Source organism: Engystomops pustulosus, chromosome 10 (assembly GCF_040894005.1).
Source record: "Engystomops pustulosus chromosome 10, aEngPut4.maternal, whole genome shotgun sequence".
Classification (NCBI taxonomy): Eukaryota; Metazoa; Chordata; class Amphibia; order Anura; family Leptodactylidae; genus Engystomops; species Engystomops pustulosus.
This window is the reverse complement of record NC_092420.1, coordinates 24,143,381-24,156,564: the sequence shown is the minus strand read 5'-3', so window position 1 is coordinate 24,156,564 and position 13,184 is coordinate 24,143,381. Positions and strand designations below refer to the sequence as shown.

Sequence of the window (13,184 nt, the reverse complement as noted above, 5' to 3'; positions counted from 1 at the left end):
TGCTGAGGGAGCAGGGGGAGGGGAGACAATGTAGGAGCCCTAGATGCTACAGCATGGAGGAGCTCTGATAATGCCCCCAGACCCCCTCTGGCTCATTAGTATAATTTGAAAAGTTGATTTTTAGAAGGCAGGAGGCCATGAATAACAAATATAAGAAGATTACCACAGTCCCGGTGCCTGGATCGATGAGTAAGTGTCCCTGGTTTATCATGATGGATTTTGATGGTAGATTTCCTTGAAGAACCAGAATCTGGTCAAGTAAAGACCATTAGCTATGACTTTTGATATCAAACCATCAAAAGGTCTACTAAATTGTGAAATAGCCTTGTGTCGTAGTTTGTAGTCACCCTTTTTATTAGCTCCGTATTATACATGACCCTCCACCCCATGTTATATGTACCCGGCATTAGAAGTGGATCATCACTCTCCAGCCTGAGATAAAACTTCTTAGAAACTTGTCACACATCTGAGGCTGCCAGGAATGTTGCCAAATAGGCTTAGTAAAATAGTATTATTTTTCCCCTAAATCTCTAAAACCCCCTAATCCTCCAAGCTGGTATATTGTAAGATTGCTGCCAGTGCAGAAACCTTGTCGTATTTCCATGCAATGAAATGCTATCCACAGCAGTGAATTTCCCACTATCAGCCCGGACACACAGATTCAGCGCTCCAAAATCTAAGTAATGGTCCAGAGGTTCTGAAATCACTGCTTGTCCCTTCTCTTAAGTGGTGATAAATTATAATATACATTTTTATATAGATTTACTATTAGGGAGTATTTATCAAGGCTTGGACTGTCGACTTTTCTATCACTTTGGCCACCTACTTGCAATGTGGGTCTGGAGTGGGCCATGCCGTAGACTTGTTACTATATCTGGCGCAATCTATTGGGTTAACATCAAGCACTGGCATATGATATGTCAGTACTTGATAACCCGCCCCCCTTCACCATTGAGATAAATTGATCAGGGTTTGTAATGGTAGTTTCCTAGTGTACAAGACCAGAGTTATCTCAGTGCTAAGCGAACCACCAGGGAAAGCGATTTCTTTTTGCCATTGCGCCACCGCAATGCGAGGTGGTCGTGGAGGGGCGTTAATGGTGGTGCAATTGTCGGTGGAGTGGGCAGGTGCCGGGTGTCTTTGCTCCGCACCTGTGCACTCGCTATAGCCTGTGACCATTCAAGCCACAGCAGCCACTGGATAAATCAGGAGGCCGGAGCTTTCCGATATATATCCAGCAGCAACAGAGGGGCAGGTTTTCATCATGCGCTGGTGTATGATAAATGTCCACCCTACTGTCCAAATTATACCAGACAGTCATTCACCGGATTTGTCAAAGTGTCTGATTTGGGATAGTAAACTATCCATGTACCATGTACCTTCAGTACTTCCAGTTTTCAGGCCTGAACCATTTTACCTAGTGACTGGCCACCTTGGACCAGGGGAGAACAAAGTACGTAAAGTCCCCTGAATGACGGAAGTGACGTCCTATGGTCCGTGGAGGTCATTCATTGGCTGAAGCAGGTCCCGTACAGGCACGAAAACCGATGACGGGGGAATCCAGCAAATAGGGAGCTGCACATGACATAGGCCATACCACCAACCCAGGTGTAGAAGACCCCCTGTCATCAGGAAGCCCCTCCTGCAGAAGATACAGATCAGTTTATAAAACAGTTCCTTATGTTACAGTTAATAATCTGGGATTTTATTTAGTACGTTAACTCTTGGCTTAACCAGATTTGCCTTCAGAAGGGTTGAAAAGGTAAGAACATCCCAAGACTGATGGCAAACAAGTTGTCCAGAACAGACAGACCTGCGTGTTTTTACCTTATCCCCTATTACGACCTACCAGCTAAGAGGTTGAGACCAACGTGTGAGGCCTCCTCTGTTCTGGGACTACTCTGTTTCCTCTGTGTGCTGTGTGATTTGCAGTGTTTTGTATGTTGGATACTATATATATATATATATATATATATATATATATATATATATATATATATATATATATATATATATATATATATATATATATATATATATATATAGAGAGAGAGAGAGAACAACCAGAACCAGAGAAATCACCTGTTTCTGTTTTGTGACCCATTCCAGGATCCCATATAATTAGCGCTGTGCCATTCGCATTGGCGGGTATCACAGTGATTGGCATTTTAATTAAACCAAATGACTTTTCTGTTACAACTTCATAGTAACAATCCCATAAAATGTTGATCATTTCTTTCCCGCTGCAGAGAAATACCATAAAAACCCAGTAATGAAACAATTTATTATTCCGCAGATAATGTGGAATAAGGTAGACATGTGTCCCAGGAGAATGGCAGAAAACTTCGGAGGCGGATTATTAATTTCCTAGTAAAAAGCAGTAATGTGCAGTGTATCTGCCTGGTACTGATACACGGATCTAATCTAAACCATCTTGTACAAATTGCTGAAAATTAAAATCATATTTCTTTTTTGTGCAGCGAGTATGCCAACAAGCGAGACAGAATCCGTAAATACCGAAAATGCGGGAGCGGAGGGAGAGAACGCCGGATGCTGTGGGAGTATGTGGTAAGTTCAGGATTGGAATATCCTAGTGATTCCTCCTGTTCCATAAAATAATATGATCTGTTTTTCAATATAACTTGTTTTGTCTTAAAGGGAGGTAGTCAGAAGTTATGACGGTGTGTTAGGCTAAGGTTTCCTCACACTGTTGTGCTCTTAGTCCTGTGCGTCAAACTGTTTCACCCCCCCCCCCCTCTTATCTGCTGGGTGACTGCTGTAGTATTCAACCAGTAGCCATTTCTCTAACTCGGAGCATAGGTTAGGCGCTGTGGAGCAGCTCTGTGCAGAGAGATAAGAGCACAGCAGTGTGAGGACATGTTATTTAAATGGTTGTACTATTTATCCAAGGGGATCATTGAGGCACCCCCTCTGATCTGAACAGTAGGACCACCAGCAACCTGGAGAACAGGGATAGACAGTGAATAAGGACTACCAGAGACACCCTAGCGCTGAGCTCTGCAATATCTGAAAGTCCCATAGTGTTGAATGGACTGGGAGGAGGAATGATAGATTTTCATGCCGCTCCACCCATTATTAAGAATGGGATCCCTATTCTTCAGATTGCTGGGGGCCCATTCTCATGATCGGTGGTGTCCTTTAAGCTAGAACTGACAGTGACAGTACCCCCTCCCCCCTTAGTGTACTGATTCTGCAGAATGTCCCCATTATTTCCTTTTTTAGGATTTTTCCATGATCTAAAAGAAAGGCAGATGTTCACAACTCCCAATTTCAGATACTTTGGAAGGTCTGACGCCTTCATATGTTAGATGTTAGCCAGCTCTCCCGCCACATCTGTTGTAATGAATAATTATATTCTACATAAAATTACAATAACAATTCTAAAGAGTGTTTTTCTAGAAATATTGGGTTGTTCCTCTGTTATTCCACATGGGATACAGGGCAGCTGGGTGTTACCATTCCTTGCACAGGCTGACACTATCAGCGCTCACTGTGCAGGAACACAGGAAAATAGTAACAATCAGTTGTCAATTTATTTGTAGATATCCAGGAGGAATAAAAGAGGAATGATACAAAGAAAACATGCTCTAGAATTGGTATTTTATGTTAAGTGTCTGTATGTACCACAACCGATGGGACTAGTCCTTTATAAGTGTGCGGCTGGGCATCTGGAATGGGTACAAGGAGGGCAAAAATAAAGAGAGGAACTTAAGGCAATGTTCTGTACCAAGGCTCTGTTCATATTCCAGTTTTATGTCCCTCGGCTCACACTGACATAGCACTAACTATCTTATTGTTTCTTTTGTTGCAGTCAATCCATTTCCAAGTCTAAATTCAGGTACAGTATGTGTGCCGGAATACACATGATCTGGTTTACAAGTTTTTCTCTTAGCTTGAACTAACCAATTTTTTTTTAAGTTTTTTTTTTTTTAGCTCTTCATTGTGTTGCCCCTCTATTATTCTTCCTGTTTGGTTCATTTTATTCTTTTTACATGTAATTGTTGTTGTTCGTCATTTTTTGTGATGGTCGATATGTTTTGCACTGCAGTCGGCGCTGGCGTCGGTGGAACCGCTTCAATCGCAGGAGGTGCAGAGCTGCGGTAAAATCTGTCTCCTTCTACTGGCTGGTCATCATCCTGGTCTTTCTCAACACTCTGACTATCTCATCGGAGCACTACAACCAGCCGAACTGGCTGACGCAGATACAAGGTACAAGAGGTTACTGCGTGTCTTTCCTTTCCGTTTTTAGTCTGACACAATATTGTAAAAGGGCTTGTACCAAGTTTGATGATTGTTCTCTATCTACAAGAAAGGGCATAACAATCCATTCAGTTGGAGTGCTCCCATCAAGAGATCACTTATTGATGGAGTGGCAGGTCAAGCATGTGTCCTGCTGCTCCATCCAATTGTATTGGAGTGTTAGAGATTGCAGGGCGTAGCGCTCGGCTTTCTCTGTCACGCCAATTCACTGTCTAGGAGAGCGCTGTGCAATGCAATTTTGAGCACTCCCATACTATTGAACAATGCAGTACCAACTACTCCCTTTTAAAGATGAGGAAGCATCCCTTGGAAAAGGATAACACAACGAATATCTTGCTGTTTGATGTTTATTATAAATAAATAATTATAAACATTTATTTATTGTGATTTTTATAACATATTTATTCCATACTGCAGTTTCTATTTTGACCACTAGGTGGCATCATAATATGCAAACAACCCTGTCCATGTATCTGTTGCTTTCCAGCATGCTGTAAAGTTGCAATCTAACCAACAGCATCACTATGAGTAGTGTTTACAGGGTTGTTATGGATCCTTATTGAGTTTCTTGTGTTCTAGACATCGCCAATAAAGTCCTCCTTGCGTGCTTCACCTGTGAGATGTTAGTGAAGATGTACAGCCTGGGCCTTCAAGCCTACTTTGTGTCTCTGTTCAATCGATTTGACTGCTTTGTGGTGTGTGGGGGTATCACTGAGACCATCCTAGTGGAGCTGGAGATCATGTCACCACTGGGGATATCTGTGTTTCGATGTGTCCGACTCTTGAGAATCTTTAAAGTAACCAGGTAACCTGACGACCACCTTCATCCTGCGGCTTCTCCCCTCATTCATTTTCTAATGTGTTTTCTATTTTATTTCCAGGCACTGGGCTTCCCTAAGCAATCTTGTAGCATCGCTCTTGAACTCCATGAAATCCATTGCTTCCTTATTGCTCCTTCTTTTCCTCTTCATCATCATTTTCTCCCTCCTTGGGATGCAGCTATTCGGGGGAAAGTTTAACTTTGATGAAACGCAAACTAAAAGGAGCACCTTTGATAACTTTCCCCAGTCTCTCCTGACAGTATTCCAGGTACGGATCATTTCCAGATTCATAAACAGACATCTCAGACTATGCTGGTTCACCCACCACATATTCCTACATGTCCATTCACACGCACGATTGGTTCATCTAGGCATTTGCATAGATAAATACGATAACATGTAATAAGGATAAAATTAACCAAATATCCCTGTGTCCTGCTGGCTTCTGGTGGATGGAGGAGGCCGTGTAGTCATCACTGTATGCACAGCCTCCTTCATACACTGGAAGACAGCAGGACAAAGGATCTCCAAGTCCAAGAACTGCTGCCCAGGGATCACATGACTGTGACTTCAGGCAACTACAGGCAGGGCCGGTTCTAGACAAAGTGGGGCCCTGGGCAAAACTAAAAGTGGGGCCCCAAAATAAAACTATTTTATGACCAGTCACAATCAGCAAGAGGCTCCCTTTAGTATGATAAAACATACTGTAATTTTGGAGAATTTTACAGGAGATAGATCTTAGGAAGATTGATGGGCAGCATGGGGGCTCAGTGGTTAGCACTAGGGGGGACATTAATCATAGTGGGTCTCAGGTTCGCCTATTTTTGCGCCTGGTTTGCTCTTCTTTTTGGCTCCTGATCTATGATGGATCTAGTTCTGCCTTAGTAAATGCACTTTGGAATTGTCGCATGTCCCATTCATTTGCGCCTAAATTTGCGCCAAATTTGTCTCCAATTGTTCGATCTCATTTGTGAGGAATAATGAAAAGAGACTGAGAAAATGTGACAGAACGTTCAGGGCTTCATCTCTGCACAAAAAACTATCATTGTGATGTAACTGCAGGGACTAAAAGTTACAGAGATGGAAAATTTTTTTTTTATAATTTACAGTAAATGGAGTCTGATAATATTCTCAGATCTGTACAATAAGACAATAATCACTCCCAGAGATGATCCCATGGATAATGATGAAGTCGTTACTGGGGAAATTTTACATTATAAAACTGCTCCGAAGTATTTTCCATGTTGCATAGAGGGAATTTTTCATTTGGGAACCTAAAATGTATGTTTTTAGTACTGAAAAGGGAAGTTTTTTGGAAGTGCACCTGCTCAGAGTAGGTGCATTTTTGCGCCTTTTTTTGCGCCTTTTTAGGCGCAATTTTGTGATAGATCCCGTGCAAACATCTGTTTAGGACGCACTCACTATGTCAGATAAGACGCAGGGACTCAAAACCACTAAGTGCCGAACTTTGCCGTGCGCCAGAAAATGGCGCATAAATGCACCAAATTAACGAGATGCGCCAGATTCTTGCGCTAAAAGACGCTCAAAACAGTCTAACAGACTATGATTAATGTCCCCTTAGAGCTTTGCAGCGCTGGTCAACATCTGCAAAGATTTTGTATGTTCTCTCTGTGTCTGCTTGGGTTTACTCCGGGTCCTCCGGTTACACCAAAAAATGACTGGTAGGTTGATTAAACTGTGAGGCCCATTGGGGAGAGGGACCGATATTTTCTGAAAGCAGACACTTGCCCCATTTTCAAAATTGCATCAAAGAGTTTATAGACATAGGCGCAATTTTGACTGAAACATTTTATAAAAAATACTTAAAATTTGACTGATGGCAAACAATTTAATCCAAACATAAAATATTTACCTTCACAACTCCTAAATGTAATAGATGGACATGTGTAGAGTTCACAAATGTCCCATATTGATATGCTCACATAAATAAATCCACATTATATCATTAACACTGTAATAACTAAATATCTGCTTTTCAGCTAGAAATTTTTAGACAGTCACAACCTGCAAAATTTAGCAATAAAACAGAATAAAAAGTAAATGCGCCATAAAACCTATAGAATTTTGAAAGCAGACAACCAGCGATGCATTTGGCAATTCAAAATTTCCTCTAAAATATGTACAAATCCAGATACTTATAAAAAGAAAATATACTTTCCTAAAACAGTAAGATGTGAGGAGATCACACAGACCCCACATGTGCATATTCACCAAAATATGCAGCAAAGGGAACTGCAGAAAATTCACACAGATCTATCATGTTCCTTACACAATGGTCACCCAAATAAATAACTATATATCAATAAACCAAGCTAATGAGATAATAAGTCACATTTGGCCATTATATTAGCCGCACAATAACACAACCCTCCGCGCTTCATAAGAATGAGAGTGAGAACGTCATAACATCGGTGTAAGTAATGGAGGATGGTGGGAAATAAAAACTTTATTCCAGAACATGTGTGTGTTTGGTGTTACAATAACTTTATGGACATGGTCGTGGTGTAGTCACATCAGGCGAAGAGGATTGAATGTTCATCGTATCAGTCAATTTTCCCAACAAAAAAAAAACTATCACAAAATAAAAGGCAATAAGAGAGAAAGTGTGTTCTTAGATAGTTCTGCATAGAGAAGGGTTAATAACATGAATATTAGTTGATATTATTCCTTATCAGAATGTAGTAACATATAAAGTGAATATTTCCATTATCTGTGAGGTGCAGCAGCTCCTGTGTGCAGCAAATTCTCCCTGCAGCCTGATGGCTAAGAATCTGGATTGGTGAGGGGGGTTAATTTCAGAGGGCTGTATCTCTGGCTCTGTGACACATAGAACCTCACTTCTTTTTTCCTATGAAAGAAGAGAATCTCCTCTTTTATATGAATCTAAATATGTGTTTCTAAGTTTTAGGGAAACGGAGATATTATCTGTTAAACGGCCGCCGGGAGTGATTTTTATATATAAAATGGCACCTGATATTCTTACTTTAAACCTGAATATCTCTGGATCCATAGCACCTAGAAACAAAATTCAAGATTCATTTGAAAGAAGAGATTCTCTCCTTTCAGGAGGCCCTGGGCAATTGCCACCTGTCTGCCGGACCATAGGCGGTCGTACATGTGTCCGGCACCATGGAGAGGAGCAGGGTTGACCCCTCCCCCCTCCACAGAGATACAAAGCGCACGGCGCTGTAACACGGGGAAAGATAGGACATGTCCTATCTTTTCCCTGTGTACGGAGTGGTACGGTGCTGCATGTGTTCTGCACTGTACCGCTCCATACAGCTCCCTGCACCTATTGCCGGCCTATGGGGGACATATTTATGGCCGCAAAGTTGCCGGCCGTGTATATGTCCCCCAACGGTCCTGTGGTTGAAGGCTTATAGTCATGTTTATCTGAAGAAAAATGTGAGCACGTCCTAGTTTGACCCATCACGGATTCAAGTATACTAAGAATTAGCCAGGCTAGTGCCAGGGCATCTTTTGTGATGGCTCATGTTTTATGTGCGCAAAGAATCCACACAATAAACTTTTCTGTAATGTTGTTTAGCGGGGGAGACACATAAAAGACATTTGACTAGTCCTGCCCTAAATATCCAAGCATGACTGGGGCTTCTGGTTTCTTCACGGTCTCAAGGGGGGCAGCTTATGTTCTATGAGTAAAGAGGATCAGGCATGTTGACCTGTAATATGCCCAGTCCTTCTTTCTCTTAACCTTTGCTTTGAGGCAGGGTCTGGACCTCCCCACATTAAATGATCGGTCTTGCAGATATTTCTAGTCGTGGCCTATGTTCATTTATGTATGGTCAGGTTTGGGGGTTTGGGGCGCTATTTCGGCAGTGGAAGGTCTATATAGACCATTATTTATGTCTGTAAAGTGTAATAGAGTCATTCATCACCGCAGTGTCACAGTTCTGTACTTTCCCATTAAATGCGCACTAAATACTTTGTCTAGTGTGTAAACAATTTCCTTTTGTCATCTCTCTTGGCACTGTGTATTTTTAGAGCTGTTTTGTGTCTCCGAATGTGGATGAATATCAAATAGCTTGTTCCCTTTGTGCAGCCATTGTACTCCTGCCATGTTTATTTTGAGGGATTCAGAACTTGACTGCCTGCGATTCATTGTAGACTATTCTCGTGGTGTGTGCCGCATCGGATCAATGAAACAGAGCTTGGCTTTAATTAGTTTGTGCGCCGGTTTCTAACTAATAGTACAATGAGATTCACGGAAGATGGGATAAGGGATCATTTATAAGGGATAATTATACTAAATATACACCAGGGTTTTATTCTTAGAATATAAGTTCTGCAATATCTGCTTAGACCCCCTCCACTTCCTGGAACAACCTGGGAAATGGTTCTGAACTCAATTTATCGGTAGCTATGCATTAAAGCTCACACATCTATCTCACTTCTGGTCAGATGTATCTTAATATATCAGATGTATCAGTATCAGATGTATCTTAACATAGAATGAGCAAAGAGGTGTCCGAGTGTGAGTGTGAAATCTTGGCCTATTACAAATATTTTATCCAAAATCATAGGCAAATGACCGAAGAAGAGTAATATTTTGCCTGAGATGAGTCAAGATTAGAGGCCGCAGGGGGAGGGTCACTTCAGACACCCCTATCTTATGGTTCTACATTACAGACAAACATGCTTTTGCTGTTATAATAAAGATAAGAATCTAATCTATATATTTATTTATATCGCTTTGCCTATGGTTCTCTGACCTACAGAACCGGAGATACAGACAATTAAACCAAAGGTGGAAACTGGATTTTTTATCTGTAGCTCGTATTTCCAGTTATTTCTTTAACTGTGGATCTCCTGTTCTATAGCTCACACTACCACAAGCCTCATGGGATCTGAAAGATGGTTTTGTTGTCATATTAAAGATAAGAATCTCATCTTTGAGATCACATCAGTCTTGTGATTTTGGGAGCTATGGAACCGGAGATACAGACAAGAAAGAATTGGCCAAAGAAATAATTGGAAATGTGAGCTGCAGATAAATATCCAGTTCCCACTTGTTTAACTTTCTGTATCTGTGGTGTGGCGCTCTAGGTACTATAGAACAGAAGTTAGGTGCGTCTGAAGTGACACTCCCCTGCAGCCTCTAAAGCTGACTCATCACAGGCAAATATGCCTCTTTTCTGCTCATTTTCACATGACTTTGGAGCAGATTTTTTTTTAAAGGTAAATAGATGAGATTTCACACACGAGGGAATTCTAGAAAGGACATTTAACCCCTACCTGAGGGGGCAACTAGTTTAAATGGGGTAAAATATGGATGGTGACAGATATTGATAATTTGACCTCATGGCTTCTTGTTTAGATCCTCACAGGAGAAGACTGGAATGCTGTCATGTATGACGGGATAATGGCGTATGGTGGGCCATCTTCTTCAGGAATGATTGTGTGTGTCTACTTCATCATCCTGTTCATCTGCGGTAACTGTATCCTTTTATTGTACAAAGATTCCATCCCTATATAATCTAAAATAGTGGATTATTACATAGGAAAATACAGAAGTCACAATTTGAACCTCAAAGAGACTCGGGACCTGGCCCTAGCATACTTTCAGCAAGGGGAGCTGCACCATATCTCTGCCAAAAGATAGAGCATGCTCCGGCGCAGTACGGTGACATGTGTGTGCTCAACGTACTGTGCCCTGTACAATGCACTTGCCTTTCATACGACTACCAAATGGCCGCCATATACATTCGCTTGCATGGGGCATAAGGTTGTATTGATATGGCAGACTACTTTATCCTTCAGGGTAACTCCTGGGGTTCATGGTATAAAAAATGAAGAAGCAGATTGAGTGGGGCAGATTTATCATTCGGCAGGATCTCACTCCACTTTTGCACATTGCATTTATCATCGTGGCTTAGACCGCTTGTACATTTGGCACATTTGTCTGAAGTGAAAAGTGGAGTTGTAAAAAATTTGAAAATTTGCGCCAATCGGCAGATGTGACAAACCGTGAGACATTATTAAGAGACAAAATTGATGTAATTGCAATGATACATTCCCTCAACGCTCCTATGTGGGGAAACAGTTCAGGGTTAGACGTGCTCTAAGTTTTTATCATGGAGATCTAGAGGATGCATGCGGTGGCTGATGAAGACTGTCATTAGCCCTGGGCTGTATAAATATTATAATATTATAAATCTGGAAATCAAATTTCTCGGGGAATGGAGGATGCGTCCCTTCTGCCTGCTTTCAATCTGCGGCTTAAGGATCTTTGGAGGACCTTCTAAGGTCCTGAAATGGCTCATGTGTACTAAGAGCATGAGCAGATGTATGATTAGTTCATGGGTGAAGGTTCTTCTTAGTATAAAATCTGGTGGGTGGTTTGGGTGGCCATGGGCCCCCTAGAAGACTTGGCTCCCGGGCTACTACCCAAACCGCCTATATTATAATCCACTACTGGTTGGATAAAAAAACTCAAAGGGTGCATTGTTGACACCAGTCCCCTGATGTATGTAAAGTCTATGTAAATATCTGATGGAATAGATCTTGCTTTTACCCGTCACAATGCACATTCACAGGGCGACAAAACAAACTCTTTTATCGTTTAACAAACCTAGTGAATGGTGACTATTATAAGTTTGGAGGGACATCTGCCTTTCAGGGTGTATGGACACCTTCTATGTAAGAGGGGAAGCACATTTTGACTCCTAGGCACATTCCCAAGTGTAGGTAAAAGACATCTGAGATGATGACAATGCACCATGACCTATCATTGGAGGGGGCACTCATGAAACAAGCTGTAGGCCGAGCATTTGGCTTCCTGAATCCGCACACCACAGATATCCTACTAAATGTCTTCTTGGCCATTGCTGTGGACAATCTGGCAGATGCGGAAAGTCTGAACACCGCCCAGAAAGAAGCTGCCGAGGAAAAGGAGAAGAAAAAGAGCGCAAGGTAATGTGTATGTCGCCAATCCAAGGCCAGCTGTGGATTTTATTTGCACCATTTTTATTTTTATTATTTTTTGCTTTTTGTGCATAAAAAATGAAGATTTTTTAACCTTTTTATTGTCTGTGGAGGGACTTTTTTGTTAATAAATTTCATGACAATTTATTATGACATTACGAGGATTTACAATCAGCCTGGGAATGTTTAGTATTCTAGTGGAATGTTTCCAGTCAGTGCCAGTCAGTGTTACACTGACAGGCAAACCATTGTCACACATGAGCACATGATGGGTGCTACATCTCTGGCTGACCCTAGACATTAGAGGTTTATTGGCTAAACTTCTGATACCCCTATCCCTCGAATATGCCCACATTTATCAAAAACAGTGCAAACTGCACTATGCAAGCTGCGAAACCACATGCCACCTGTGGATATGTGTGGCCCTCTTTCGCTTCTGAATGTAAATTAATTAAACCTAATAAAGAGTTACATTGTACTACAAGGTTCTAAGGTTCTACATTCACATATTGTAACCATTGCATTACCGGTAACGTAATAAACCAGAACACTGCATTCTCTTAAATCCCCCCCAAAAAATAAGCCGAGCTGTGACCTTATGCGGAGCATGTTATCTCCCTGAGCCGCAGGTAATCTCTTCACAGACTCAGTGGGACTGTACACTACTGCGCTTGATAGGAATTACACAGCTTAGGAGCAGCGTGTAAATGAGCCGCTCCGCTTATTTTATTGCCCCTGATCCACGGGTGGGAATAATGGTTTTAACTGGGTCCCAGGTATAATTTTGGACTATAAGAGGCCAGTAAATGGCTACCTGCTTCTAGTTATAGTTGAATATTGACTCTCAAAAGAGAAAATGACCCCCCCCCCTGTGTCTGTACAGATGAATATACTAAGTGCTAAAGGAAACTTTTATTGCCATTTCTGCCTTTATCAGCTATGACAGTATCATGGAAATCAATGTGTTAATGTGTTCTCTGAGAGTCCTGCAGGCATGGGCACCGTGTATTATTGATTCCTAGCACCGCATTCACATCATACATGCTGAGAGGGTGCCACGATATTCCCACTTTTGGAGTGGGTGCCGAGAATTGAACACCCTGCAGACCCATAGCATTT

General features: G+C 41.6%; 1 protein-coding gene across 33 annotated transcripts in view; it reads left to right on the top strand.

Annotated features, from left to right (window-relative positions):
- CACNA1D (calcium voltage-gated channel subunit alpha1 D) overlaps positions 1 to 13,184 on the top strand; it is a 260,786-nt gene that overhangs the window by 162,259 nt on the left and 85,343 nt on the right. For all 33 annotated transcript variants that reach the window (XM_072126691.1, XM_072126697.1, XM_072126674.1 and 30 more), the window contains 7 exons: positions 2,481 to 2,568; positions 3,833 to 3,859; positions 4,070 to 4,230; positions 4,861 to 5,086; positions 5,163 to 5,370; positions 10,459 to 10,579; positions 11,939 to 12,053. In XM_072126691.1, coding sequence (XP_071982792.1) covers positions 2,481 to 2,568; positions 3,833 to 3,859; positions 4,070 to 4,230; positions 4,861 to 5,086; positions 5,163 to 5,370; positions 10,459 to 10,579; positions 11,939 to 12,053 — 946 coding nt within the window. The remainder of the gene's footprint in view (positions 1 to 2,480; positions 2,569 to 3,832; positions 3,860 to 4,069; positions 4,231 to 4,860; positions 5,087 to 5,162; positions 5,371 to 10,458; positions 10,580 to 11,938; positions 12,054 to 13,184) is intronic.